General features: G+C 40.5%; 1 protein-coding gene across 4 annotated transcripts in view; it reads left to right on the top strand.

Annotated features, from left to right (window-relative positions):
* The window catches only part of pum1 (pumilio RNA-binding family member 1), a 32890-nt gene that overhangs the window by 2246 nt on the left and 4217 nt on the right, over positions 1–26427 (top strand). For 2 of the 4 annotated variants that reach the window (XM_030147266.1, XM_030147268.1), the window contains exons 2-21: positions 1771–1943; positions 4564–4686; positions 4867–4935; positions 8251–8356; positions 9250–9443; positions 9908–10080; positions 10795–11059; positions 11160–11253; positions 11665–11763; positions 11910–12052; positions 14639–14777; positions 15971–16105; positions 16835–17134; positions 18554–18796; positions 20536–20806; positions 22797–22926; positions 24093–24227; positions 24979–25116; positions 25870–25995; positions 26196–26317. In XM_030147266.1, coding sequence (XP_030003126.1) covers positions 1782–1943; positions 4564–4686; positions 4867–4935; positions 8251–8356; positions 9250–9443; positions 9908–10080; positions 10795–11059; positions 11160–11253; positions 11665–11763; positions 11910–12052; positions 14639–14777; positions 15971–16105; positions 16835–17134; positions 18554–18796; positions 20536–20806; positions 22797–22926; positions 24093–24227; positions 24979–25116; positions 25870–25995; positions 26196–26317 — 3167 coding nt within the window. In that variant the 5' untranslated portion in view covers positions 1771–1781. The remainder of the gene's footprint in view (positions 1–1770; positions 1944–4563; positions 4687–4866; positions 4936–8250; positions 8357–9249; positions 9444–9907; positions 10081–10794; positions 11060–11159; positions 11254–11664; positions 11764–11909; positions 12053–14638; positions 14778–15970; positions 16106–16834; positions 17135–18553; positions 18797–20535; positions 20807–22796; positions 22927–24092; positions 24228–24978; positions 25117–25869; positions 25996–26195; positions 26318–26427) is intronic. The other 2 variants (XM_030147267.1, XM_030147270.1) reach the window with 1 other exon arrangement.

Consider the following 26427-nt stretch of genomic DNA (forward strand, 5'->3'; position numbering starts at 1 on the left):
TGATGAACCCTGACCTACAGAGTATGCAAATCATTTGGATGTCTGTGTGACTGTCTGTATTTTAGGGTTCATAATCTGGCAATCATGGTGGCAACTGTCATCTGTCTGATTCCTTTTCATGGGTTTTAGAACCTGTATGTTTGGTGTGAGCATGAAACAAACTAAAGTTTACACTACGTAATGCTGACTGCAGGTGGGGAGCTCTTAATCACTTGCATGTCAGACAGCTTTGCAAAGTTGTTTTCATATCTTTAACTGTCAATCCATGCTCTTTGCACTGTTTATTCAATTTTAATCCAATTATTAAGTAACTTTGAGGGTATTTTTCTAGCCTGGCTGTGTAAAATTGAATAAGTTTAGAGCTATGTTTTATGGAGCAACAACTTCTGTTTTTGTGTTTTTTGGATGCAGATTCCTTAAGGGAAGGTAAATTACTTTAATATTTACATGATTCATCTTTATTGGCAGTGTGTTGCACAATCAGTAGTTAATTTTATTTAAAAGACTTTCTGTACTATTTAGTCAGAATAAAAGCATCTTTATTCATCTTTAGCAGCTTTGGATGTGACTGGTTTTGTAGAACCATCAAATGGTCAGTCATGCACCAGTTTTATGTGTACACTTAGCTTAAAGCGATGCAGGCTATCACGATCTTCACAAAACAGTGCAGTGGGTTTTGTAAACTGTTTTGGTATTGTGTGTGTTAAAACTTATGGTCTGTTTGGAGGCTTTATAGGATGGATTATATTATGTCATGCTGAGACAGATTTCTTGTTTGCCAGGATTTAAAAAGCATCTTAATGTTTTTTGTGGATTTTGAAGTTGCCTGATTTGAGTGTTTACTTCTGTTTTTGTCCTAATGTGTATTTCACCCTTGTATGTACAGTAGTTTTATGTTCTTAGTCGATGAAGACCAAAATTTGAATTGACAGATTTTCTAGAATTGAGCCTCAACTTTGGAAAACATTAGGCAAATGACTGCATATATTTAGTGAAGTACCCTGTGTGTATGTGCAAATGTGGTATGGTGTAACACACACTATCTCTGATACCTGCTTCATCAGTTTGCCAAGTTTAACACTGCAGTCAGTTGTCAGTCTTTCTATTAGCTACACCTTACTACAACATATCTGGTATGAACGACATTGCAGTTAAGCTGGCCAGTTTCGCTGAAACTACTTGAAAATGATTAAAGCTTACTATGTGTTCCAGTATATGAACAATGTTAAACTGAGGATATTTAAAGTTTTTAATGTGCTCTTCTTTCTATAAATAAAGTCAAATACGTGAACAAAACATTAGAAACAACTGCTGTAAGATTTCACAATACTCTGTGTCCCAAAAGTTTGTTTCATAAAACTAAACATTTTGCCTGAAGTTTAATTTGCTTTAATATTGTTAATTGAAGACATGCTTATGTTGCTGTAAAGGACAATTAATTTATTTTTTGGTGTCAAATTTTTAAATGGTAATTTGTCCTCCCTGTTTTCTATCACTGGACATTGAACATGAAAGGTTTTGAGCTGCCACTCAGAAAGTGAAGTCAACTCACTCTGCACATATATAAATTGATAGATAAGTACTAGATTAATGAATAGATTAATGGAATAAAGTGAGCATGAGCCACATGGATGGTGTCCTGTCTTACTCCCATGTACTCTGGACATAAATCCGGACCTTGTTCTCCAGATATTAGAGTTCATGTGTCGTTCATAGCCAATATTCCTTTGTTTGCACGTTCGTGACTGACGTGTTTCCCTCTCTTTATAGGCTGTGGTGGAATGAGCAGTGTGTGTGTGTTGAAGAGGAAAGCAGTGCTCTGGCAGGATTCATTCAGCCCCCACCATAGAACTACATCTCCCAGCATGCCCGTGGTGCTGAGCAGCGGAGGACATGCCCCTCCAACTGGGCAGACCCCTCAGGCCACACCCCCCAGCCAGCAGGTAACACACACTCTCCCACACACCAACATTTCATATGTCTGTAAATTATAATCAGGGAGATGTGTCTGTGTGTCAGGAACATGTCATCCCTACCTCCATGCTCACTCTGGCTTTACTGTTGCCACTCAAAATTTTTTATTAGTCTTTGGATTTCACTGCTTTTAAGGCCCATTTCACAATAAGCATAAAGTTCAACAACAGATGAACAACTTAAATGGGTGTAAGTATATTCATTGTCTAGTTAGAGGGAAGAGGTGCAGAGGAGATGGAGATATACTGTGTCTGCCAACCACCATCAGCTTATCAACAAACAGGATGACATTCAGTGGTCGAGGTTATCCTGTTGTGTCAAAGGTTGTTTCAGAAGTCTGAATTTGATCTTATTCAAAAATAGTGTTGGGGACTGAAAGGCTTTACTGGCACTAAACAGCAAATAAACAGCAATAAAAGAAACAAAATCGGTATTGGACATCAGTGTCTGCTGAGAATTTCACAATCAGTATGTCAATAAAAGAAGGTAATCAAACACTGACTTTCTTTTTAACAATAGGTGAAATAGTGGAGGTGCCCATAAGTTCAGAATAAGTTCTTTACTTCAGTATGTATTGGAGAGAGAAAGATTCTTGAGTTGTTTTTCATGTGCTAAAGTGAAAGTAACAACAGAAACCCTTGTGGACGGTCTTATCACCTCCTTTCATAGTCTTATATGTGGCGAACACACAAAATGTGCCTCAAGTTTAAGATAGAGCTGACACTAATTGTAGAAATGACTCATAATCCAGAGCTAAGTAGCAAGAAAAATGGTTGATCAGGAGGTAATGTTATGAGTCTAGCACTAGTGTTTTTGGTTTTAACATATTTTGTGTTTAGTGACAGGAAAAACAGTCTTGAATGCATGTTCTTCAGTGTTTAAGCAGCCTGATAGTCCAGCTGTTACCACATTAAAAATGTTTATTCCTGCAGATAAAACCAAGCTTCAGTAATGGCTCCTACTTGAGCTGTTTAGAAATTTGCTACACCTTATTGTATATATTTTATTTGTAGAATTCCACATTGTCTTTCAAAAATATGATGATGTGATATATCAGTGCATAGTAGAGCTCGACCGATATGGGATTTTTGGGGCTGATACTGATATTGGGGGCTAAAAAAAGCTGATATCCAAAATTGGCCAATATATGAAATAAGAACACTGATCTACACAGGATATAATAATCTTATATTAGATAATTGTGGACAGTTGGATAAACAGTTGCATAAATCTTTGTTTATCTCACAAATATAATTTACACAATTTTCAAATGCAAACTATGCAATCACAAAAATAATTAGAGCAAAAAATATTACTTACCACACAATTATGTTTTCACTCACAAATTTTGATGTGTCTGCCTCACGGCACTACAACTTCTTATGTGGACTAAGGACTAAACTGAGCATGTGCAGAGTGAATTAGGCGAGTCCTAAGTTGTTCCTGATTGGAGCAACTGCAAGAGTTACAACTGACCCGTGTTACAACTGTTCCCGGTCTCCCCTACACTATTAACACCCAGGCCTGCTGGCAGAATGAAACTGTAAGGTAGACAGGAAGTGCACGGACATGAGTGTATGTGGGGGGGTGAATACTTCATAAGACGGGGGTGGGGTGGGGGTTAGCAGTCCATCCTTGTCAGAGTGATACACTGGTGATACACTATAATCGGCCCGATTAATCAGCCGGCCAGTTAATCGGTCGGGCTCTATTACATAGTCTCTATTTTTTCAAAAAATTATTACTGTGGCAATTAACATAGATTCATTATTATCATTGCATTTCTTGTGTACAACCTCTTAAATGTGATTTGCTGCTGCATTTCCCCTTTTTGTACAACTGTAAATTGAGTTTACTTAGACTATAACTTAAATAATCACCCTGTGCTGTTCACTTGTAATGGGCATTGTCCATGTACTAAGAACTTGCTCTCCTTTTATCACATGCTGCTTACAGGTTTGCTATGTGTGCGTGTGTGTAGTGGGTGATCAGAGCCTGTTGTTTCCATCACTGGTTGTTGTATGACTGCATCTTTAGGGGAAGTTTGTGTGTATCCTCAAAATGAGTAAGACAGGAAGTCAAACATAAGCTTAACTGGTAAAAAGAAATGCTGCCTGTTATTTAGACATCCTTCAACATTAGAAGAAAGGATGTGGCTCCAAAGACTTCAAACCACTGTGGTTTCTTCATGTTTTTTAAAGAAACATGGCCAATTCCTTAATATGTACCCAAGATATGTACAAAGATTAGTTGAAAATTTTTCAAGAGTGGCAAACACACATGAAAGACAAGACAGAGTTTTTCATTTAATGCCTTTTGCATATTTTAATAGTCTTTTGCATTTAACAAGTGGAGTTATTTACCTCTTTACTTACACTTATGTTGTTTAGTAGATTTGTTTCTGAATGTATCTGTATGCTACAGTCTTAAAAAAAGGATGATCAGATCTTCTTCAGAGTCATGTAATGTCCTGTCACAATCATGTCAAACTTCACATTGGCCTTGACGTCTGAAGAATCCTTCAACACACTGTGCTTGTTACTGTTGCCGGTAATTTCAGGATAATGTGCACGTTTGTGTGTCTCTAAGGGTGTGGCGGGTGCTGGACGTTCCCAGGATGATGCCATGGTAGACTATTTCTTCCAACGGCAGCACGGTGAACAGCCTGGCAAACACCGCTGGCCCACTGGAGACAACATCCATGACAGCCAGGTATGTGTGCCACTCACATGTTACAATGTGTAGAACCAGTATAATAATAAGCGCTAATTTCATGTAATATTCCACTACTTCTACACAGAAATTCGGTCATTTAATGCACAAGTTTAAAAAAAGTGAATTTTTTAGTTGTTTATTTCTCTGTTTTTCCATTAATTTGTCTTATTTTTACAGGTACGGTCCATGGACGAGCTGAACCATGACTTCCAGGCTCTGGCTCTGGAGGGTCGTGCAATGGGGGAGGTGAGACATCAGTGTTGATACTTGGGGACGTTTATTATTAGTGACCTCCCCGATACAACGTTGATATTGCTGTTTGAAGAAAACACAGATCAGTGCATGGAAATCCACTCTAGTCAGTGTGCAGAAAAAGTAGTCCTTGCCAATTCCCTTAAATCACAAATGTCGTCCTTCGTTAATGTAGAGACTTGTAGTTAGAGGAAAGTCTGTTTTATTCCACCAGTGCGTCAATTGAGTGGTTAGCCTAGTTTTGTTTTGAAAAGGAGCAGCTGTGGTGTGGAGAGAAAAGGTTAATTAAAGCTTGATAATTCTGCTGGAAAACACATACACACAGTTCACAAACCTACTGCCACCACTGTAATACTGGCTTATATTTGGATTTCACCCAGCAGTACTTATTAAAACTTTTGTGCCTCATGGGTGACAATTTTCTGGCCATTAAAAAAATAATAATAATACAACAAAGCCTCTCCTGTCAAAAAGGCCTGTTATTGTTCTGCCAAGAGTCATCAAGGGCATTTCAATACAGTGATGCATACTTATTAATTAAAATGTCTGAGAATCTGTATGGAAAAAGGTCACACCAGTGTATGTATAATTGTTAAAAACACACTGACTTAGTTCAGAGGTGGATCCATCCATTTTAAGTAGCCATTTATTAGAAGCTTTAAGTCTTATAAATACGGTTCTTAGGATCACATGCTGCATGGTGACATTTAACCTGAAAATGGCTGCCCTGTATTTAATGACTCCACCTGGTTCAATAGACATATGATGGATTCCCCTCAAACTTGAATAACAGGAACTCCAGGAGAAGTGGATTGCTTGGTTGAAGGCCTTTGAGCAACAACGTACAGAGGACTTGAGGCATTGTTGTTTCAGAATGAAAAGCACTGAAAGATGAGAAGAGACTGGGCAGAGATGCTTTTTCATTTGAGCTAGTAGGATCATCTGTTGGCATTTGGACACAGCATGTACTTAGAAATTCTGTTGTGTTGAGCCTGTGCCCACAATTAGTTTTAGCTTGTTAAACAAAGTTGTGTTTTCAAAATCTTTGTCATTTAATATGTTTTTACCTTAAAATGTCTGGCTTTTTATTCAAAGTAACGTATTAGTTTAAATACATTTTTATTCAGATATCAGGAAATAACATCTGCAGGTTGCAGGTGCTTAAAGGCACTGAAAATATTTACAGGGACAGTTTGAACAGCTCACAAGAGGCTGAGTGTACTAGTATGTGAAGATATGGAAGAGAAACCCAAGTGAGGTGCTGAATAGGTGACGGATGTTACAGTGAATTAAAGGTATCACTGCACAAATATATAACAGATTTGTGTTTTGCTTTGGCATTTAAAATGCATACTGGCAATTTGAGAGTAAAAAAGAGCCATAAGTCATTGTTGGTATTGGCACTGTTGGCACTATTGTTGGTGTTGGCTTTGACACTGGTCATATCACTTTTAATTGCTGTGTTTTTTAAAGGTCTGCATCTGTTTGTTTGACCCACCGCATGTTATGATGGTATAGTGTTTGGCTGGGATTAAGGGTGTGCGATATGACAATATTAGATCGTGAAAGATTAGAGCATATCGACGATCTGACAAAGCAGAGAGATCTTGGAATCAGGGGGTGTATACGTGGGGGTGGGGTGTTCTGTGCTGTAGGTACCCCACAATGAGTACATGCACACCATTGGACCGTACAAAGGGAACTGAAACTTAAAACTTAAGTCTCCTGCTGTTGTGCGGCTTGTTTTCCTTTTCCCTGCCTTCGATAACTTTAATTTGAGGGGGCAGGATTTTTGTTTAAGGGGGAATTGCCCCCCCCTTGTCAACCCCCGCCCCCTAGTCGCAAAGTTGTTTTCGGGGGGTGGCAGGTGGGAAATGATGAGGTTAGTCCTCCACATACAGGTCTGCCACTCTGTTACTCTTAGAATAACATATGGCAACACTAGGAACCTGTTCAATCAGCTGAAGAGACAGCATCCCAAACAGTATGAGAGTCAAACTGAACTGGAAGACCAGTCACACCACAGCCAGAGGCAACAGGTAGAGTTAAACAAAAGCAAACAACTGTAACAAGGCATTTAGTAAAGGCAGTCTTTATGAGAAGAGTAGCAAGTACGTTTTACATTGATACTTTTTGGAGTACCTGGATTATTATTCTAGAGTGCACTTAATCAGAGTCTCGTTTACATTTTAGTATGTTTATGTTCTTGGCACATGTTGGGAAAATTGCACAAACTATTTAAATAAAAATAAAAATTAAAAGTTCTGGAAGGTTCTATGGGCTAAATTGTCTGTTTTATTTTTTTTCTTTTAGGGCTACGTCTTACATAGGGAAATTGTTTGGTTGCACTGTTCAGAAAGTTGCAAATTAGTCTCAAAGATCAATATAAAGAATCATGATGGGGGATTTAAAAATGAGTGCAGGCCGTGGACAGTAAACAAACATATTAACGTGACCAGAAAGATGTTGAACTGGGGAGATGCCGAGATCCACAAGCTGTTGTCACTTCAGGCAGAGGACTCTTATCCATGCTAAACAGCGTGGTTTGCTCGGGGTATTTCCAACGCACAAGTTATACGTCACACTATACGCTGCGATGCGTCACCGCCCCTTTGATTCCAGAGCACAGGTCCGTTGTGTAAAAGTCCAGCCTGTGTCACCTCCGTTAGTCCTTTGGTATGGAAATCGATCAGTGGTGGCAAAAAGGCGGAATCACCATCTCACCTTTTTTCCAGGATCTCTGTGTAAAAGTGGCTTTAGAGACACATGTCGTTTTCTAGACTTGCCATTTTCCGTGTGCAGTTGCCGCTCTGAGGTGGTCATGGTTCTTTTACTTAGTGAGGGGGACATGCAGACAAGAGATGTCAGCTGACTCCATCATCATTCACTTATTCTTCATATGGTTGTGATAGTGTTTCTCATATAGTTACATGGATGGTAGAGGTTTCTATTATTGGTACTAACAGCTACAGTAGTAATATATCCACCGTTAGTACATGTATTTGGAGTAGCAGTATTAACAGTTATGGGTATTTGTACTAGTTATTGGTAGTTATACTAGTAACAGCAGTTCTAGTTTTGACAGTTATAGTTCAGTTATAGTTTACTCTCTCTCACTCACTCACTCAAAATTGATTGAAATAGGTGCCCAATGATACGATCGTTCCAAAAGTAGAGATTTTTTTTTTTTTTTTTTTTTTTTATACATGCATTAAGCATTTTTCCCTTTTTGTACTTTTTCGGTTTTTAATCATCCTTAACCTTGCTGTTTTCTCTCCATGTCATCTCTGTTCTCCTTTGTCTCTGTAGCAGCTACTAACCGGTAAGAAGTTCTGGGAGACGGATGACTCTGGGAAGGATGGACCAAAAGGGATCTTCTTGGACCAGTGGAGGGACAGTGCATGGGGTGCCTCAGGTACTGTGAATGCTACCCATCATACATCTGTGTTATGGCAGAAAGTACACAGTTATGAACATGGTGGTGATTTTTCCAGGCACATCATGACGCCATTATAAAGGTCATTGTCTGTTGTTTGGAAAAATATATTTAGATTGAAATCACAACTCAAAAGCTGATCTTAAAGTAGAATCATACTGATGAGTCTCAAGATTCCTCCCGTATCATATTAACAGTACAACCAAAGCTGTGTTTGTGCATATCTGAAGCAGGCTGGTGCTTTACTGAAATGTTCTAGAAAGTGATACATGAAAGGTTATTTGTAGTTTAAATGCTTCCCATAGTTTAAAGAATTGTGCAGCAGACAAACTATTCTGTGCTCTGTACTGTTCTACTCTTAGAAGTACAGGACAAGCAGGTTCTCATGAATCTGTTTTCATACAGAACACTTTTTTGATGAGTAGCTTTTAAAAAAGAAATGCAAATGCAACTTCATAAGAGAGAAAGACGCAGACATCCTTTCAAAAAATAAACCTTTTAGCTCATAGGAGAAAGTCTGTGGAAATGGATTCAGACATAATCCCCATCCCTCCAGGAGCTGAGTGCGTAATGGAGCCTTAGACCAGAAAGAAACAACTGTAAAATAAATTTATTGGAGTTATAAAAGTTAAAATAATTGTGAAACATGAAGCTGTATGACTAATATTAATGTGTGAACTCAAGAATTAAATCAAAGAAATGATTCAGTGAGAAAATCCATTAGGACTTAAGTGGTCCAGTAGCCTGTGTCCCTGTAGGTGAGGTAATGGTGTCCTGTTAATGACATGTATTTATTGGAAACTGTCATAACTGAACTATAGGCAGCTTTTCTCCACACGTGCACATAACCAAACACTGTTCTCCCACGGCAGATCACTCAGTGTCTCAGCCCATCATGGTGTCCCGTCGACCGGGGCAGGGTTTTCATGGTGGTGGTGAAGTTGGCGTGGGCTCGGTAATGTCACCGCGGTCGGAGAGTGGAGGGCTGGGAGTCAGCATGGTGGAGTATGTCCTGTCCTCCTCACCAGCTGACAAACTGGATTCATGCCTCCGAAAAGGACCTTATGTAAGTCTTCTATCACCAGAATTTTAGTTTTCAAGTCTATTTTATAAGTAGTCATATAGTCTTTTATTGTTTTTGTCTGTTTTAATTCAGATTAGTTTTATAAGGGCATAAGTAGGTTTAGTTTTATTTTTGGCAAATTGACTAGTTGTATTTAAGGTTTTATTTAGTTTTAGTTGTTTGTGTTGTGTACTTTTCACTGCTAGTTGTAGTTGTAGTCGTTTGTGGACATAAAACTTTCTCATGTCCTTGCACTGTTTTGTTTTCTTGCTGTTATTCTTATAACTGAGCAACTTACACAATGCCTGTTGACCTTTGACCTGTAGCTGTCAAACAGTGACTGTTGCCTCTTAGGTTGTCCACATCAGTCCTCTTTGCTCTAATGAAGTTAAACTTTGTGTTTAATACTTCTGTCACTGTCACATCAGTCTGATAATGGTTTAATTCTTGTCTGTCTCATCACACAGGGACAAAGAGATGGAGAGGTGGAGGAGGAGAAGAGGGAGAAGCCAAAGGCAGCATTTGAAGGAGAGAAGCTGAAAGAGTTGACGGAAGGAGAACCTGATGTGATCAGTGACGTCATAAACCCTAACGGGCTACCTGTCCAAAATGGCCTCGATGTGGATGTCAAAGAGTTTGGGTAGGGCTCAAAAAGTCGTACAATTTTTTTCTAGGGAAGCAGACTCCTCACCTTTAGGCAAAGAAATCACTTAATTTTTGGAGCTGTAAATTGTAATTTTTTTTTTTTTTTTAAAGCTGAGATTTATTTAAAGGGTAAACAATATTTATCACAAGGACATTGAAGAAGAATGTTAAACATGAAGTCAACCTCAGTTTTTTCTTTGCCTGATTTTGAATCTATAGCCTTATAATATAAAAACATAGCTTTGTGTAAAATATAGAAATGAAGGACAAATGAGTGAAAAGTCAAGTCCATTTTATTTATAAAGTACATTTAAAAACAACAGACATTGACCAAAGTGCTGCACAGATTCAAAGCAGGAATAGAAATAAAAAAACAGATAAGATCTACACAAATAAAAAAAAATGGAAAAGGGATATTTAATTTTCATACAGTAATTAAAATCAACTTCTGTTTTTGTAATTAAAGGTTGTGAATACTAGACCATTGATGTTTGCTTGTGTTTGGTGTTAGTGTTGCTAGGAAAGACACGCATGGACGTACAGTGACTTAACGATATGGTTCTGTGTCTCTCTCAAAACAACAAACCAGTTCTTAGTTCAGAAGTTGATCCAACTCTGCATTGACACTAGCTGTGAACTAACACTAGGTTTAAGTAGCAGCCTTCTGGAAGCCTTCAGATGCAAACTGAACTTGTCCCTTTCTCTGTAGTCGTCCCCCAGGCAACATGCCGGCCCCAGGCCCTGAGGGCGACCTGCTTGGAGGCCCTGGGGGTGTCGGGGCTGAAGGCCTGACACCTTTGGGAGGTGGTGGAGGACCTAAACCCCCTGAAGACTTCTCTGGTGTAGAACAGGGTGGTGTCACCATGGACCCCATGGAGTCTGTGATGGAGCCACTTCAGTTTGACTACAACTCCCAGATGCCCATGGACTCTGCACCCACTGTGGGCTTATTTGATTACACTAACCAGCAGCAGGTAGGAGCAATAGGCAGAAAGTTTGAAATAAACATGGAGCTGAAACTTTCTGTGACGGTTCTCTCATTAAAATGTGACTGACCCGTTATGGTGTTTGCAGCTGTTTCAGAGAAATAATGCCCTTGCAGTGCAGCAGTTAACAGCAGCCCAGCAACAGCAGTATGCCTTGGCAGCAGCACAGCAACCTCACATTGGTAAGTGTGTGCATGGGTTGTTAGCAGTAAAACTGGATTTCAGCATCTCATTTGTCAATTATGATGCATCGACACATTTGTGGCCTGACAGTTTCACTTACCTGATTCTAAACAGAAATCTGTCTTTTTGTGGTCATTATAATACCTAATTCCAGGTTCATATCAGAGGGAGGTAGCTTTACAAGAAATGGGAAACTACAGCCAAATTATTTTCATATTGGCCAAACTGTTGCCATAACTTCAGATAAAATGTAATGTGAAAAAAAAAAAAAAGATTTTAAGAAACCTGAAACAGTAATGTAATATTTATTTAGCAATTCCAGTGACAGAACTGTTTTAAACCAGTTTTAAGACGTATCTGTTTAAGTTTCATAATAAGCATTAAGTCTTTTCCCTCCATGTGTTGACTAGGTCTGGCCCCAGCATTTGTGCCCAACCCTTACATCATCAGTGCTGCTCCACCTGGGACAGATCCCTATGCAGCTGGACTCGCAGCAGCAGCTACGCTCGGTGAGACAGAGCAGGCTATATTAGCTTCAAAGGCTTTGGGGCCCATTTAGAAATATTTAACTTGTTTTTCAGGGTTACTATTTTTCCGCAGCTGATGCAGAAACACTGACAGTTGTCTTATTTCACTGGCATTTGTTTGCATTTAGGTCCAGCAGTGATGCCTCCCCAGTACTATGGTGTGACTCCCTGGGGGGTCTACCCTGCCAACCTATTTCAGCAGCAGGCCGCTGCAGCCAACAGCTCGGCCAACCAGCAGGCGGCAGGCCAGGGTCAGCAGAACCAACAGCAGGTTAGTAGGCCGCCTGCCAATTGTACTGGCATGCTGAATGCCACAGGCTCAAGATGTTTCTGTCAGTGCTGTGCTTAAGAACCAGATAAAATGTGCATTCAGTCTTTCTTACTGCTGCTGCTTGGCTCTATGATCAGACATATGAGCACTGTGTAGATGAGCTAAGTAAATACTTTGTCTTCCTGCTGTGAGTTATTTACACTTAGCAAAAATATAAACGGTCCATGTGACACTTTTTAAATTTTAATAGCATTAGGTGTTGCACAATGTATGAAATCGCACACAATTTATTTTGTTGATCAGTGTGGTACAGATTACTGTCCGTTAGACCACGACAGTGGTGTTTGACATTCATGTGGACACGGTGGGGGCCGATTGAAAGAAATCACAACTCAGTATCTAATGTGTCCACCATTGGCTTCCCATAGAGCGACACATCGTTTTCTCATCGAGTTGACAATATTGTCAATTGTGGCCCGTGGAATGTTATTCCACTCCTCTTTGAGGGTTACACGGAGCTATGGGATGTTATCCAGAACCGTTCCCTCATGATTTGCGACATCTGTGGCATGGTGACATCTGAGGAAATGTGACATTTTGAGGTGTCCTTTCATTGTCCCCAGTATAAGGAGTGTCTGAATACTGTTAACACTGTTAGAGCAGCATCTGGACATGTTACACCTGTGTTGTGGATGGAATCACTAGATCACTGAGCAACTGCTCTCTAACAGAGATGGACACAAAGTTTGTTTACAAATCAAGAGAATTAACTATGTTTTACAATTATAAGACATCATGAGTAGAGCTGGGTAAAAAATCTATTTGATCGATTTTATTTTAATTTTGTGTTATCGAGTAATAGTGGATGAGATTGATTTTGCAGAGTGGGAGGGCAAGTACCTGTCCCAGGTACTGCCGAGGTGTGGCTAGCTGCATTTTGCGGGCCCCTGGGGGAGATGGGGCATCTCAGTCTCGCTTGTGACAGTTCTGGCGCGGAGGAAGGGTGGGGAAAATACCTCCATAGGAGGTCCTCCTGACCTCAAACTTGAACCTGCAGTGCGGAGGAACTGTCCGCCTGGACCGTCTGGTTGGCAGAGGGTTTCTGAGGCGGGTCGTGGAAGCCGGTCATTCTAGGAATATTAACTTGGATCCACACTCAGCCATAGTAATGCACCTTAACGCTAGAAGCCACCAGCCATAAAACAGAAAAAAGATGACAAAGAAGTCTGTTCTGAGCCACTGTTAAAAAAAAAAAAAGGCAATGTTTCTGTCCCATTCATTATTTAAGAGCAATTTCATATTTATTTCCTTTCTAATGTCAATATTGATACCAGTATTGATGTGTTGCATGGCTGCAGTAGTCAAATAATCAGGTTACAACTCAAAATTGTATTTTGGTATCACTGAATGAATCTGAATCGATCAGTTAATACTGAATTGAATTAATATTGGATCAAATCGTGATCAGTCGATTCAGAACCGTATGAATCGAAATCGAATCAATTAAGGAAATTGGCCATGATACCACACCCTAATCATGAGCTCATTTTGGGCCACATGTCTCATGTTACTAGGGCTGGGTATCAAGGCCAATTTCCTTAATCAATTTGATTTCTATTTATAAGGTTCTGAATCGATTAAACACGATTCGATTTTATCCAATATCGATTCAGTTTGTTATTAATTGATTGATTCAGATTCATTTAGTGATACCAAAGTACAGTTTTGAACTGTAACCTGATTATTTGACTACCACAGCCATGCAACACATCACGTGCGGGTGCTACGTAATTGTTGGTTGAAACAGGCAAGGGGGGTGGTGGTGGTGGTGTAGCAGTCCGTCATTGTCACTTTACTATTCCTCTAACTCCACACTCACCTATGGCTGAGTATGGATCCAAGTTATTATTCCCAGAATGACTGGCTTCCATGACTCGCCTTGGAGAGCCTCCTGGCAGCCAGTTCTTCAGCACTGTGGGTTCAAATTTGAGGCTGGGAGGACCTCCCATGGAGGTGTTTCTGCCACGCTTCCTCCGTGTCCCTCTCGTGCCAGAACCATCGTGAGCAAGATCGAGGCACCTCGTCTTCCCCAGGGGCTCGCAAGACAGAGCTGGCCACGCTTTCGCGTCAGTGTTACCCAGGTCAAGTACTCGTGGTCCTGCACTGAAAAATCAATCTCATCCGCTATTAATCGATTATGCAAAATTAAAACGAAAGCAATTTAAAATGAATCAAAAAGATTTTTTTACCCAGTCCTACATGTCACACAAATATTGTACATGGTGTGTTTATATTTTTGCTTAGTGTACTTCAGCTCTGCTTATGTACACTCTTGCTTGAATAACGTCTTTGGTCTGATCAAAGTTCTTTCACTTTTTTGCCTCTTATTTCCTGTCACTATTTGTATGTACTGTTCTATTACTTAATAATTATAAGAACCATATATAATATACATTTACATTTGTGAGATTCTCTCCAGTCTAAAACATCAGATGGTTCCCATTTGGTTTTTTTAAATACAATTTTTAGATGTTGACAGTTTAAATATTTGAAATACCTGTGTTCTTTTCATTTTACTCTGTAAAGGTAATGCGTGCTGGGGGTAGTCAGCGACCTTTAACCCCCAGCCAAGGTCAGCAGGGTCAGCAGAATGACCAGCTGGTTGCAGCAGCGGCAGTGAACTCAGCCCTTGCCTTTGGACAGGGGCTCGCAGCAGGAGTCCCCGGTGAGTACGGCACTCTGCACACTGGTTTCATAGCTGTTGCATCAGTCCACTAAACCCCAGTTAAATTCAGAGGTGATAGGATTCTGGCACCATGCCGGATTTCCAGAGTGTGGTGATCAGCAAGGGGGGGGGGGATGCATGCAAAAAGATCAGAGCCAGTACAATATTAAGGGCTCAAGCCTGGGCTTTGATAAACCTCTCACTCTCAACCAATGGCTTTCGCTCCTAAGAAGTTCAATTACAGCTACTAGCCAATCAATAGTAGAGAGGGGGCGGGTCTTGTGGAGACGAATAAACTGATTCAGAGCCAACGACTTCTGAGTAGCCAATTGTATGTGGTGATGTGCCTACCGCAAGATTAGTGCACAAAAACCATACGGCTGTAGAACTGAAAATGAAACTTAAGACGGGGATCAATAAATAGTAAGGGTGGGGGGCTGGGGGGAGATAAGTATCGTGAGGTATCGTTCTCTCTCTCTCCCTCTCTCTCTCTCTCACACCAACCTCTTATTTATGGGGGAAGTGAAAGCCCAAACCAAGCCTTATTCCACCACTGTTGAAAGCCTAGCTCATACTTCCTAATGCAGATCCAGTGGTGGCTTAATGAGCAGAATTGCATTGTATTTCCACAATACTCAAACAAGTAGTTTCCATCTGAAAATGCATGAAAAGGCACTTCAGGTGCTATAATTTTCTAAAATTACCTTATTGCTCAGGGGCCAATGATTTCTTAATTTGCTCCTCTGCAGACCTGCGAATTGCTGGACCACCAACGACCCATTCCTCATGACCTGAAGAAAAATTTTCAGGCTTGAGATTTTTTTTGCAATCACTCCTGTAAATTAGCTGTTAGAGTACCACTTTCACATGTCTGTTAACAGTGTGAAAGATGGAAATTAAAACTATTTTCTTTGTGAATATTCTATTAACGTTTAAATGACCAAAGCTTTTATTTTTTTTATTTTTTTTGCCAGTGTTGGAATGGATAAAAACTTGAGTTTATAGTGTAATTAAAATTCAAACATTACCTGTCCCATGTTGTTGACAGATAGGAGGCATTCTTTACAAATTCTTGAAGCGAGTTGCTCAGTTAGTGAAAACTAATATTTTCCTGTAATACTTTCCAGGACATGAGGCTAAAAAAAAAGCAGTTATGATGCAATCCGAACATTCCTTTTTTGGATGATTTTCAGGTTACCCAGTCCTGGCTCCTGCAGCCTATTATGATCAGACAGGGGCCTTGGTGGTTAACACTGGAGCAAGGAGTGGACCTGTCCGCCTCATGGCCCCAGCCTCCGTCATCATATCTCCTTCTGCAGCACAAGCAGGTAACAGCAACGCACTCACAGACAAAGATAACTGTGTCACACACAAAACAAGGGATCACACAATAGCCCCTTTTCCACCGCAGGAAATTTACCAGGAACTTTGAAAAATCTCAGTGCATTTCCACCAAAATTCTTTTACCTAGGAAAGTAAGTTCCTGGTAATAAAAATTCCCGAGAGTCTGCTGGAAAAGGGGCTACTGTGTTGAAGAGCATTTTCTGTATAGGTCATTCATTTGAAACATGTAATCATGAAACTAAGAAAATCTCCAGCTACACTTGAAGGCAGAGAGTTGCCTTGAGTCAGTGGTGTTTCTGTGGGATTAGAGAACAAGCATTAAAGAAGGCTTGGGTTTACATCCCTTTTTATGATCCTTTGTGGCAATTATGATTTTCACAAATCTTAAAAATTTAAAGGATAAAATTATTGTTACTTTTATAATGCTCTTACTTTAGTCTTGCTTTTTTAAATGTGTTTTTGTATTAATCATGGTGAAACAAAAACAATATGAAATCAATAAACAACAATACAAACTCTGCAGTTCTGTTAGACTATGTCTGTGATGTGTGGGTGTTGTAGGTGGACTATGTTGTCTTCTCACCTAAAACTGGATGTGCTGCCCCAGTGTGACCCATTCAGCCACTTGACTTTCATTTTGAAATCTGCCTAAACCTTGCATCCAGTAATCATACTTCCTGTTTTGTTCAATTTTCCCTACGTTCCCCCTCCAGTTGCAGCAGCAGCAGCCTCCGCAGGTGGTGCCAATGGTGGTCTGGGCGGTGGGGCCAATGGTCCGTTCCGTGCTATGACATCCCAGCAGCCTCAGCAGCAGGGTGGCCCTGGTGGCGCTCTGGGTGGGAGCTCCTTCTACGGCTCCTCCTCCCTCAGCTCCTCCTCCCAGAGCTCCTCTCTCTTCTCACAGGGTTCAGCTCAGCCTGGTCCAGGGTCTGCCTCCCTGGGCTTCAGTCAGCCTGCCTCCTCTTCGCTTGGGGCCACGTTGGGGGCCACGTTGGGAGGCTTTGGGACTGCAGGTTAGACCAATATGTACAGTGTGCTCTGTCTGCTAATTATGCTGATATTTCTCTGTTTTATGGGTTAAAATGCAGCTTCATATTTAAAGGGTGCCTGTTGTGAATTTTCATTGCTATTTCAAAAGATCACATATAATACTAGCTGTTCCATCCAGTAACTTACATTATAGCCTGTTGTCAAGTACTTGTGAGTACAAAGTTATTGCTTTGTCAGTCAGGCATGGCCATCGACATGTTGCCTGCTTCATGGGCTGTTCCAGCACCAGTAGTGACGCAGTAATGTTGTATTGTCCGATTATCTGGGCTGTGATGGACTGGTCACTGACCCCGTGCAGCAGACACCAGTTTAAAATGACATATTCTCAGTCAGTGCTGGGCTGTGTCCTTAGGACAATGGCAGAGTGCAAAGCTTACGGCTGCACAAACAACAAGCGCAGAAATCCTGGAAATCCACTCAATCTGGCTCACTGACTGCTGCTTGTTTACTTGCACTCAGAATCAATGAGTGGTATGTCACTTCCAGCTGGCAGTGGCTGCTCCCCATAGGTTGTGCCCCGCATGTAATTCACGTAATAAAAAGGTCCAGTGTGGTGCATTTATGATGATTTTTTTTTTTTAAATGAATTTGTGCCTCTCTTGCTTATAATATGCAAAGCACAATTAATTTCATAAACATGACCAGTACAGGTACACTTTAACTCAGGGGTGTCAGACTCATTTTAGTTCAGGGGCCACATTCAACCCAATATAATCTGAAGTGGGCCGGTAAAATAATAAGTGAAAAAAGTTAAATTACAATATAAAAGTGTCTACATCTATAAAAATTTCCTTAAAAATGTGGATGAAATGAACAACCTGAAATTTCTTAAGAAATCTAAGAGCAAATTTTTTACAATATTAGGTCTCAGTTTATCTGTAAGTTGTGTATTACAACTTACAGATCACAGTGGATCTATGCACAAAACATTTAGTAACAGGTAGAATATTGGCAAAATTACACTTCTCTTAAGACATTTCAAGTTGTTGATATTTATTGAAGTTATTCACATTTTTATTTAGTGTGCAAAAGTGATTTTTAAAAAAAATGTAATTCTACTTTTTCCACTAAAACAAAGCGAAACATTTGTAATCGTCATTATTTATAGGTTATTTTGATAGTATTCTACTGGTCTGATCCACTTGAGATCATATTGGTCTACATGTGGAACCTGAACTGAAAAGATGTTAACACCATTGACAGTTAATATCTTTAGTGTAATTTTTGCATTTAACAAATTCACCCCACAGGCCAGATTGGACCCTTTGGCGGGTTGGTTTTGGCCCAAGGACCATATGTTTAACACTTGTGCTTTAAGCAAACAAAGCATCATTTGATTCTCTTCAGATATTCTAATGTCCTATGTCTTTGTCCTCCTCTAGTGGCCAACTCAAGTGGTGGCAGTGGTTCCAGACGAGACTCCTTGACAGGGAACAGTGAGCTGTACAAACGCACCCCCTCTAGCCTCACCCCAATTGGCCACGGAGGCTTCTACAATGGCACCTTGGGCTTCAGTCCTTCCCCTGGCCCTGTGGGCATGCCCCTACCCAACCAGGGCCCCTCCCATTCTCTTACACCCCCACCCTCCCTGTCCAATCACAGCTCCTCATCCAACCTTAATCTTGGTAAGTGTTTTCCATCGAATTAAGTGACCAAGGATTGTTTTTGTGCCTGAGATGTGTAATGGTTGTTATTGTTGTCCACATGTTGTGATATCAGGCTGGTTGAATACAACTCATGTGAACTGGCAGAAAATACCTTTGCTAGTCCTATATAAGCATTGTTAAGCATGTCCAGCACACAGCAGGAAGTGCTTCTGTCGGACTCTTGCATCAGTTTAAAGTAGGTCTGGGTACATATTGAAGAAATTAGATTTGTAATGTTAAATGCTTACATGAAAACATTGTGAGTTCCTCTTCTGCTGTCACTTAGATACCACCAGCAACAGTAACTAACATACTCTAAAGCAGGGATGTCAAACTCATTTTGGTTCAGAGGCCACATTCAGCCAAATTTGATCTTAAGTGGGCCGAATATGTAAAATAATAACAATATATAACTAATGTCAACTCCAAATTTTTCTCTGTTTTAAAGTGAGAAAAGTAAAATTACGTTGTGAAAATGTTTACATTTACAAACTATACTTAAACAATGTGACTAGCATGAACAAATTGAAAAAATAAGTGTAATTTTAACAATATTATGCTTCAGTTTATCATTTACACAGGTACTTCATAACTTACAGACCACAGTGGTTCTATAAATACACAAAACATTTAGTAACAGACATAATATTGTTAAGATTGCACTTTTCTTAAGACATTTCAGGTTGTTCATGTTTGTTCATTTAATTCACATGTTTTGCAAAATTATACTTTGTAAATAGATGAAAATGTTTACATTTACAAATAGAAAAATTTGGAGTTGTATTTATTGGATATTATGGTAGTATTTTACCACTTTGACCTACTTGAAATTGAATTAGTCTGTATGTGGCCCCTGAACTAACATGATTGTTAATATCTTAGTTTAATTTTAGCATTTCACAAAGTCATCTCAAGGGCTGGACTGGACCCTTTGGTGGGCCGGATTTGGCCGCCGGGCAGCATGTTTGACACCATGGGTCTGAATGTTTGTGAAGAATCTTTCAAAACTGAAAGAAACAGCAAAGCAGCCCGGCAGCCCCTGAAACAAAAGCTTAAACTGGAAAGGGAGATAAAGGGAGCTCTGATCCTTTAAACTGTGGCTTTACAGTCACAACAGCAGCTTGCATCAGACTGTCAAAATTGACTTGCCTTGTTTTCAGTTTTCAACGGGTATCACACGACAGGGCACCAGTTGAAGTAAATTACAAGAATATTTCACAGTCAATTGCACATGCTACGTTTTCAATAAGGAAAAACATTTCAGTATTGTGTTTTGTCTCAAGTTCATGAAGGCAGAAAAAATGAGTCTTCCACAATGCGGAAGAACTGTGATGTAATGTTTTTGTCCATGTCCTCCAAACCGTAGTTTTAGAGGTTAACTTCAGCCAGTTCAACATTTGACACCAGGCTCATCATGAATCCTTTTTACACTCTTTACTCACTGAACAGTATTTCAGGATTGGGTCTAGTTACCTTGTGTTGCCTTATAACCCAGTAATTAAATGGTCACATTTTTTGTTACATTTTACTTGGAATATTTTAATTTGTTACCGTATTAGACTAAGATGTCCGTCATTCGATAAGCACACCTATGTATTGTTTGCCTTAGGGTTTGTATTTTTGCAGTTCTTACTTTAGTCTAATGGTTGTTTTAGACCCTGGCCATTATTGGGCTCAGAACCAGGTGACTCACTTGTCGTCTCTCATCACCCCCGCAGGTGGCCTGACTAACGGAAGTGGCCGTTTCATATCTGCAGCTCCAGGAGCAGAGGCCAAGTACCGCAGTGCCGCCAGCTCAGGCTCCTCCCTCTTTTCACCCAGCAGCCAATTGTTTCCATCGTCACGGCTACGCTACGGCATGTCAGATGTGATGCCATCAGGCCGAAGCCGCCTGCTGGAGGACTTCAGGAACAACCGTTACCCCAACTTGCAGCTCAGAGACATCGCTGGCCACATCATGGAGTTCAGCCAAGACCAGCATGGGAGCAGGTACATAGAAGCCCTCAAAGGCCAGAGAATACTGCAGAGAAATACAATGTACTGACAAACCTCTGATACCTCCTGCTCAGTCCAGACCTCACAAATTCCTTTCATGCTTCATGAGTAACTATGGGAATATCAATCAACCACTGTGCAGATTTGACTGCTAAAAAATTTATGCATACCTAATTGTATAAATTATTGTGAGAATATATGCTGAGAAACTGGCTGTGACTGATGGGTTTGACCCTTAAAAAGACACGTGCTGAGTGGGAGCAGGAACATTTAAAATTTATAAACTTTACATTTTTCAGATATAGTACATACCAAAACAATCATTATTTTAGGTGTGTAAATACACCTTTTTTTTTTTATAACCTTTCTTCATACCCATACGTCTACTCAAAGTAGACCGACGGTCACCTGTTGTGGCTCTTCAGTCATGGTTCATGGCACAGCCTGGATGCAGAGGCCGGCTGGTACCGGTGTCCTGTCGAGCCAGAACACCGGACGCTGGAGCCACGCCCAGCACCTGTTTTGTCCATTCTAGACTTCTTAGTTCCAGGAATATTAACTCTTGTCCACACTCATAATAACTGGAGGTACTACCCCTTAACACTGGATGCCACCAACTGTAAAACTGAAAAAGAAGAGGGCGTTGGTTCTGAGCCAGTGTAGAAAACATGGCGGGTCAACTTGGTGGATTCTGAATGGTAACCCTCTACCGTTTTAAAAATCAACAGCTCATTCTAAATCAATAGATGTGCAACAATTTATATTTTCAGGTTTGTGCATAAAGGAAATTAATTATTTTTGATTTAATTTCCTTTTGCAACTAAATCCCCTAAATCTTATCACTTGACGTGTTTATCAGGTGTAAATAATTCCAGACCGATTTCAATCAACTCAATACAAAAATAACAGCTTCACATGATAGCCAATATTTGCAACATTCTGCGATTCACAAGATTACAAGAAAATCCACGTGATTTGCAACATGGCCTGATCAGATTATATTCCAGAGACACTAAAGAGTGTCCTCTGCAGAAGGAAAGGATTTGCCAAATCCTTTCTGGCAGACATGTTTCCACTGTTGGACAGTAAATAACTTATCACCCAACTGTGTTCAGTGTGTTCGAGCTTTAAGGCCAATCCAAGGGGGGATTAAACAGAAGTGGTGACATGAACTTGACCATTATTGTTTTCCATCACTGCCTAGTTTCAAGGTGGGTGACAAAAGAACTATTAAGTATATGACCTCTAGAAAGACAGTGCACTGCCCTGTCTCAGTTGTATGCACAAAGTACTTTGTTGCCTTTTTTAAGCTGTGTTTTCATTGATAAATGAGCATATTGTCATTAATGCGTTCCCATCTCTGTTGCACTCTGTGAATGAGTCCAGATACTTGCTTAATTTGAGGGCAGGGGATCTAGGGGCCACTCTGGGGTCTTGGTTTCTGGGTCTGTCTGAGTTGAACCAACAGTGCCTCAGACACTCAGTCTGTTCCACTGAAATGATCTATTAATACATGTGACGTCCAGTCTGCACATTCCAGATATTTCCTCTCTTCAGTCTCTTCAACATCACGGTCCTTTTTTTATCTCTGCATTCTCCTGGCATCCATCACTTCACCTCACAGGCAACTCGGTTCCTTCAGCGGTTCCTTTTTGTACTTTCTCCACTTTGAATTCCGTCTCCTTTTGTCTGACTGTTCCCTCAGGTTAAAGATGTATGAGCGCCTCTCTCAGAGCCTTTGTTCAGCCGTCTCACTTTATTGTTCTGATGTTTGTCTTCAAGTTCATCCATACTTTGTACATTTATTTTCTACACCAAGAGGAGAAATTCTGTACATTTTCTCATGAGTTCAACCTGAGGCTTTAATCACGAATATGTGCTCACGAGATATAGAATAGATATTGTTTACTCTCCAGTGATATTGAATGGGTACTTACAATGTGCAATGGATAACCAGTGTGCTTATCCTCCCTGTCTCTTCAAGATTCATCCAGCTGAAGTTGGAGAGGGCCAGTTCAGCAGAGCGCCAGCTTGTGTTCAGTGAGATCCTGCAGGCAGCCTACCAGCTCATGGTGGACGTCTTTGGAAATTATGTCATCCAGAAATTTTTCGAGGTGTGTATTTAGAACCATTCATTATCACAAGTGCTCAAGAATTTAAACAAGGATAAATTAGGATAAAATTATAATAAAATATCACATAAATTTTTTTCCTTTTGATCAATATCTATTTATCACAATATAAAGCAGCATTGATGGTACTGACAGTTGAAAGATTATCCTGATCATTACGGTAGCCTGGAGAAGCAGCTTAATTAACCATCAATATCTTTTTTGTACTCAGAGTATTTAAACAAAGGAAAATAAGAGGAAAAAATATAAACTTATCCATTTAATCCATTTTAGTATCGATGTCTGGATTTACAAGGTGTATTTGAATACATTGTTACATCTATCGGCACTTACTTGTTTTCACTCAAAAAGATGGAAATTTCAAAGGGGAAACAAATGTCCCATGACTGTGTGTCTGTCAAATTCTGCCACAGAAAGCAGCCGGACAGAAGCAGAATGCCTCAAAAAGACACCAAAACACAGTACAGTTTTTTTTTTTTTTTTTTTTTTTTTTTTTTTTTTTACTATTTGACTATATGGGTATAAAAATGTGACCCATAGCTTTCTAAAATTTACTCACCAACATGAAATCTATTTGCATGTCATGTGGAGCTTCACAGGTTGCATTTCTTTCTTCTGTGTAAGACTGAAGATGTTCAGAGTTAAGTATATAAATATTATCACAATGCTAATTTGAAGTTATTTCATTGCCCAGGCCTATAAACTTAAAATTGTTTTTAATTGTTTAATGTTGTGTATCGCTTGTATTTTTAAATGTGTTTTAGATGTACAGACTTGGGCGACATGGTGGTGCAGTAGTTAGCGCTGTCGCCTCACAGGTCCTGGGTTCAATTCCCCAGGGGGACCTTTCTGTGCTGAGTTTGTTCTCCCTGTGTCTGCATGGGTTCTCTCAGGGTACTCTGGCTTCCTTCCATCTTACAAAAGACATGCACCAATAGGTCAACTGGTTGAGCTAATTTGCCCATAGGTGTGAATGTGTGTGTGATTGGTTGTTCGTCTCTATATGTCAGCCCTGTGATGAACTGGCGACACATCCAGGGTGTACCCTGCTTTTGCCCACAGGTAGCTAGGATAGGCTCCAGCATCCCCACGACCCACTCGAGGTTCAGAAGATGAATGAATGAATGTGCAATGTTTGTGTATTCTAGTTTGGCAGTCTGGACCAGAAGCTCGCCCTGGCAGAGAGGATCCGAGGTCATGTGCTGTCTTTGGCCCTGCAGATGTACGGCTGTAGGGTCATTCAGAAAGCTCTGGAGTTCATCCCTTCAGACCAGCAGGTCATTGTAAGTATCTATGGACTAATTCCCACTAGACTCTTAAGTGGTGCATGACGAGGGAAACAGACTGTATGTGTTAAAGCTCTTGTTCCTTTACATTAAAATTGTCCTAATTAACCGTGCTGTGATTAGGTTTTTTTTATTGTAAGAAAAAGATAGTGCCTCAGTGTCTCAACTCAAAAGCAACCCTACTATTTGTATGCTCATAATTCAGCTGTGAATGAGAGTGTATTGCTCCTGGATGACTAATTTCTGTTTATACAGCAGAATGCTGCATCGATAAAGAGGTGCTCTCTTCACGCTGAAATGGCATATTTCATCTACATTATGGGTTTTATGTTGGAGCTGCTTCGTGCGGCAGCAGGTTCCTTGCAGGCACTCCATCATCAACGATGAATGAGGCTAATGATACCACAGTTTATATGCAAATTTTGAACCGCAGGTGTTAAGATAAATCTACATGAATATCAACAGGAAATAATTTTGCTTAAATTCAGAGGTTTTGGGAAAGACAAGGTTGTCTGAGAGGGAGAGGTACATCCATCTCTCCTTAATGGACAACAATAGATTTCTCCAGGGCAATTGTTCAATGCCCAGTATTATTTGTTGGGCTTTGAGCCACAGTGAAAAATGAAGGAGCAATTGGAAAGTGCTCTCAGGCAATATTTGATTTCTCTCAAACAATTACATGTCCCTCTCCACATTCTGCCTTGCTGTTGCTCTCTCTCATTTTGGCCTCTCCTCTTCCTCCCTACAGAGTGAGATGGTACGGGAGCTGGATGGCCATGTGTTAAAGTGTGTGAAGGACCAGAACGGCAACCACGTGGTGCAGAAGTGTATTGAGTGTGTCCAGCCTCATGCACTGCACTTCATCATAGACGCCTTTAAGGGACAGGTGGGTCCCCGCTGTGCATGCAGACTAAATATTTCCACATTCAGTCACTCTGAAGCGTCGCAGAGCTTGGATGACATCCACACACACATTCACTTGTGTACACACACACTGTCACTGCCTTAAGGCAGCAAGCATATTGTCACTGCCGAAATACATAGACACAAATACTCAGTCCTTTCCAGGGACAGGGTATGTTGTCATGGCAACAGAAACCTCAGCCCAGTGGCACCAGCCATCTTCTATCCTGTAGCTAAATGTTACATTAGCATAAAGTGTTTAAAGAAAGATTTAAGGTGCCCATGTGTGCGCCTTTTGTAAAATGAAGGAAGGGTATTCGTTTTTAGATCTCACTCAGGGTTTGGTGGAAATCTCACCATTGGTGTGACTGTTTTTGTTTTTCACACATTTGCATGTTGTGTAATAATCCAGTGGCTCAGATTTGTTTATGTAGCTGAAAGCATGTCAGGAATTTGCTTTCACCTTCCCTGCAGGGGTGGGCTGGGTGCGCTAAAGTATGCCTCATCATTTAGCTTCAAAACAAGCAAGACCTCAGACATTTTGTCTCTTTCAGAACACTAAAGAGATCACTATATATATTTTTTCCTTGCCAAAATCCATTTTTGCATACAATAAAGGTACTTGCTGCATCATTAATGAGAGCAGCTTGACCACATGTATTTATGCATTAGGGACCCAATGCTGCAGAACTGTGTGTGGAATTGGTAACAATGTGCAATTATGTGTTTCTCACAGGTCTTTGCCCTCTCCACTCACCCGTATGGCTGCCGAGTCATCCAGCGCATTCTCGAACACTGCCTTCCTGAACAGACGCTGCCTATACTGGAGGAGCTCCATCAGCACACAGAGCAGCTAGTGCAGGTAACACACACACAACTCTTGAGTCTCTGATGTCTTTCCATTTCAACCTGTTAGTTTTTCAGCATACAGTGCCTTGTGCTGGTTTGGAATAAGCTTCTGTCACTGCTTCCAGATTGTGGCTGCGTTTGTCTTGACGTCAGAAGCACCAGCTGGTATCATCACGTTTTGGTTAATGTGTCTGTGTGGTTTGTTTCATGTAGGACCAGTATGGCAACTATGTGATCCAGCACGTTTTGGAGCACGGCCGAGCTGAGGATAAGAGCAAAATAGTGGCAGAGATCAGAGGCAATGTACTGGGACTCAGCCAGCACAAGTTTGCCAGGTAAGTCCACAACAAATGCAGTGTTTCAGTTTTATCTTCCTCCTGTTGGTTTTACTTTCGTTTCTCCAGAAGTGAGCCACATATGAAGGGTTTTTTTCCCATTATTGAAA

Source organism: Sphaeramia orbicularis, chromosome 11 (assembly GCF_902148855.1).
Source record: "Sphaeramia orbicularis chromosome 11, fSphaOr1.1, whole genome shotgun sequence".
Taxonomy (NCBI): Eukaryota; Metazoa; Chordata; class Actinopteri; order Kurtiformes; family Apogonidae; genus Sphaeramia; species Sphaeramia orbicularis.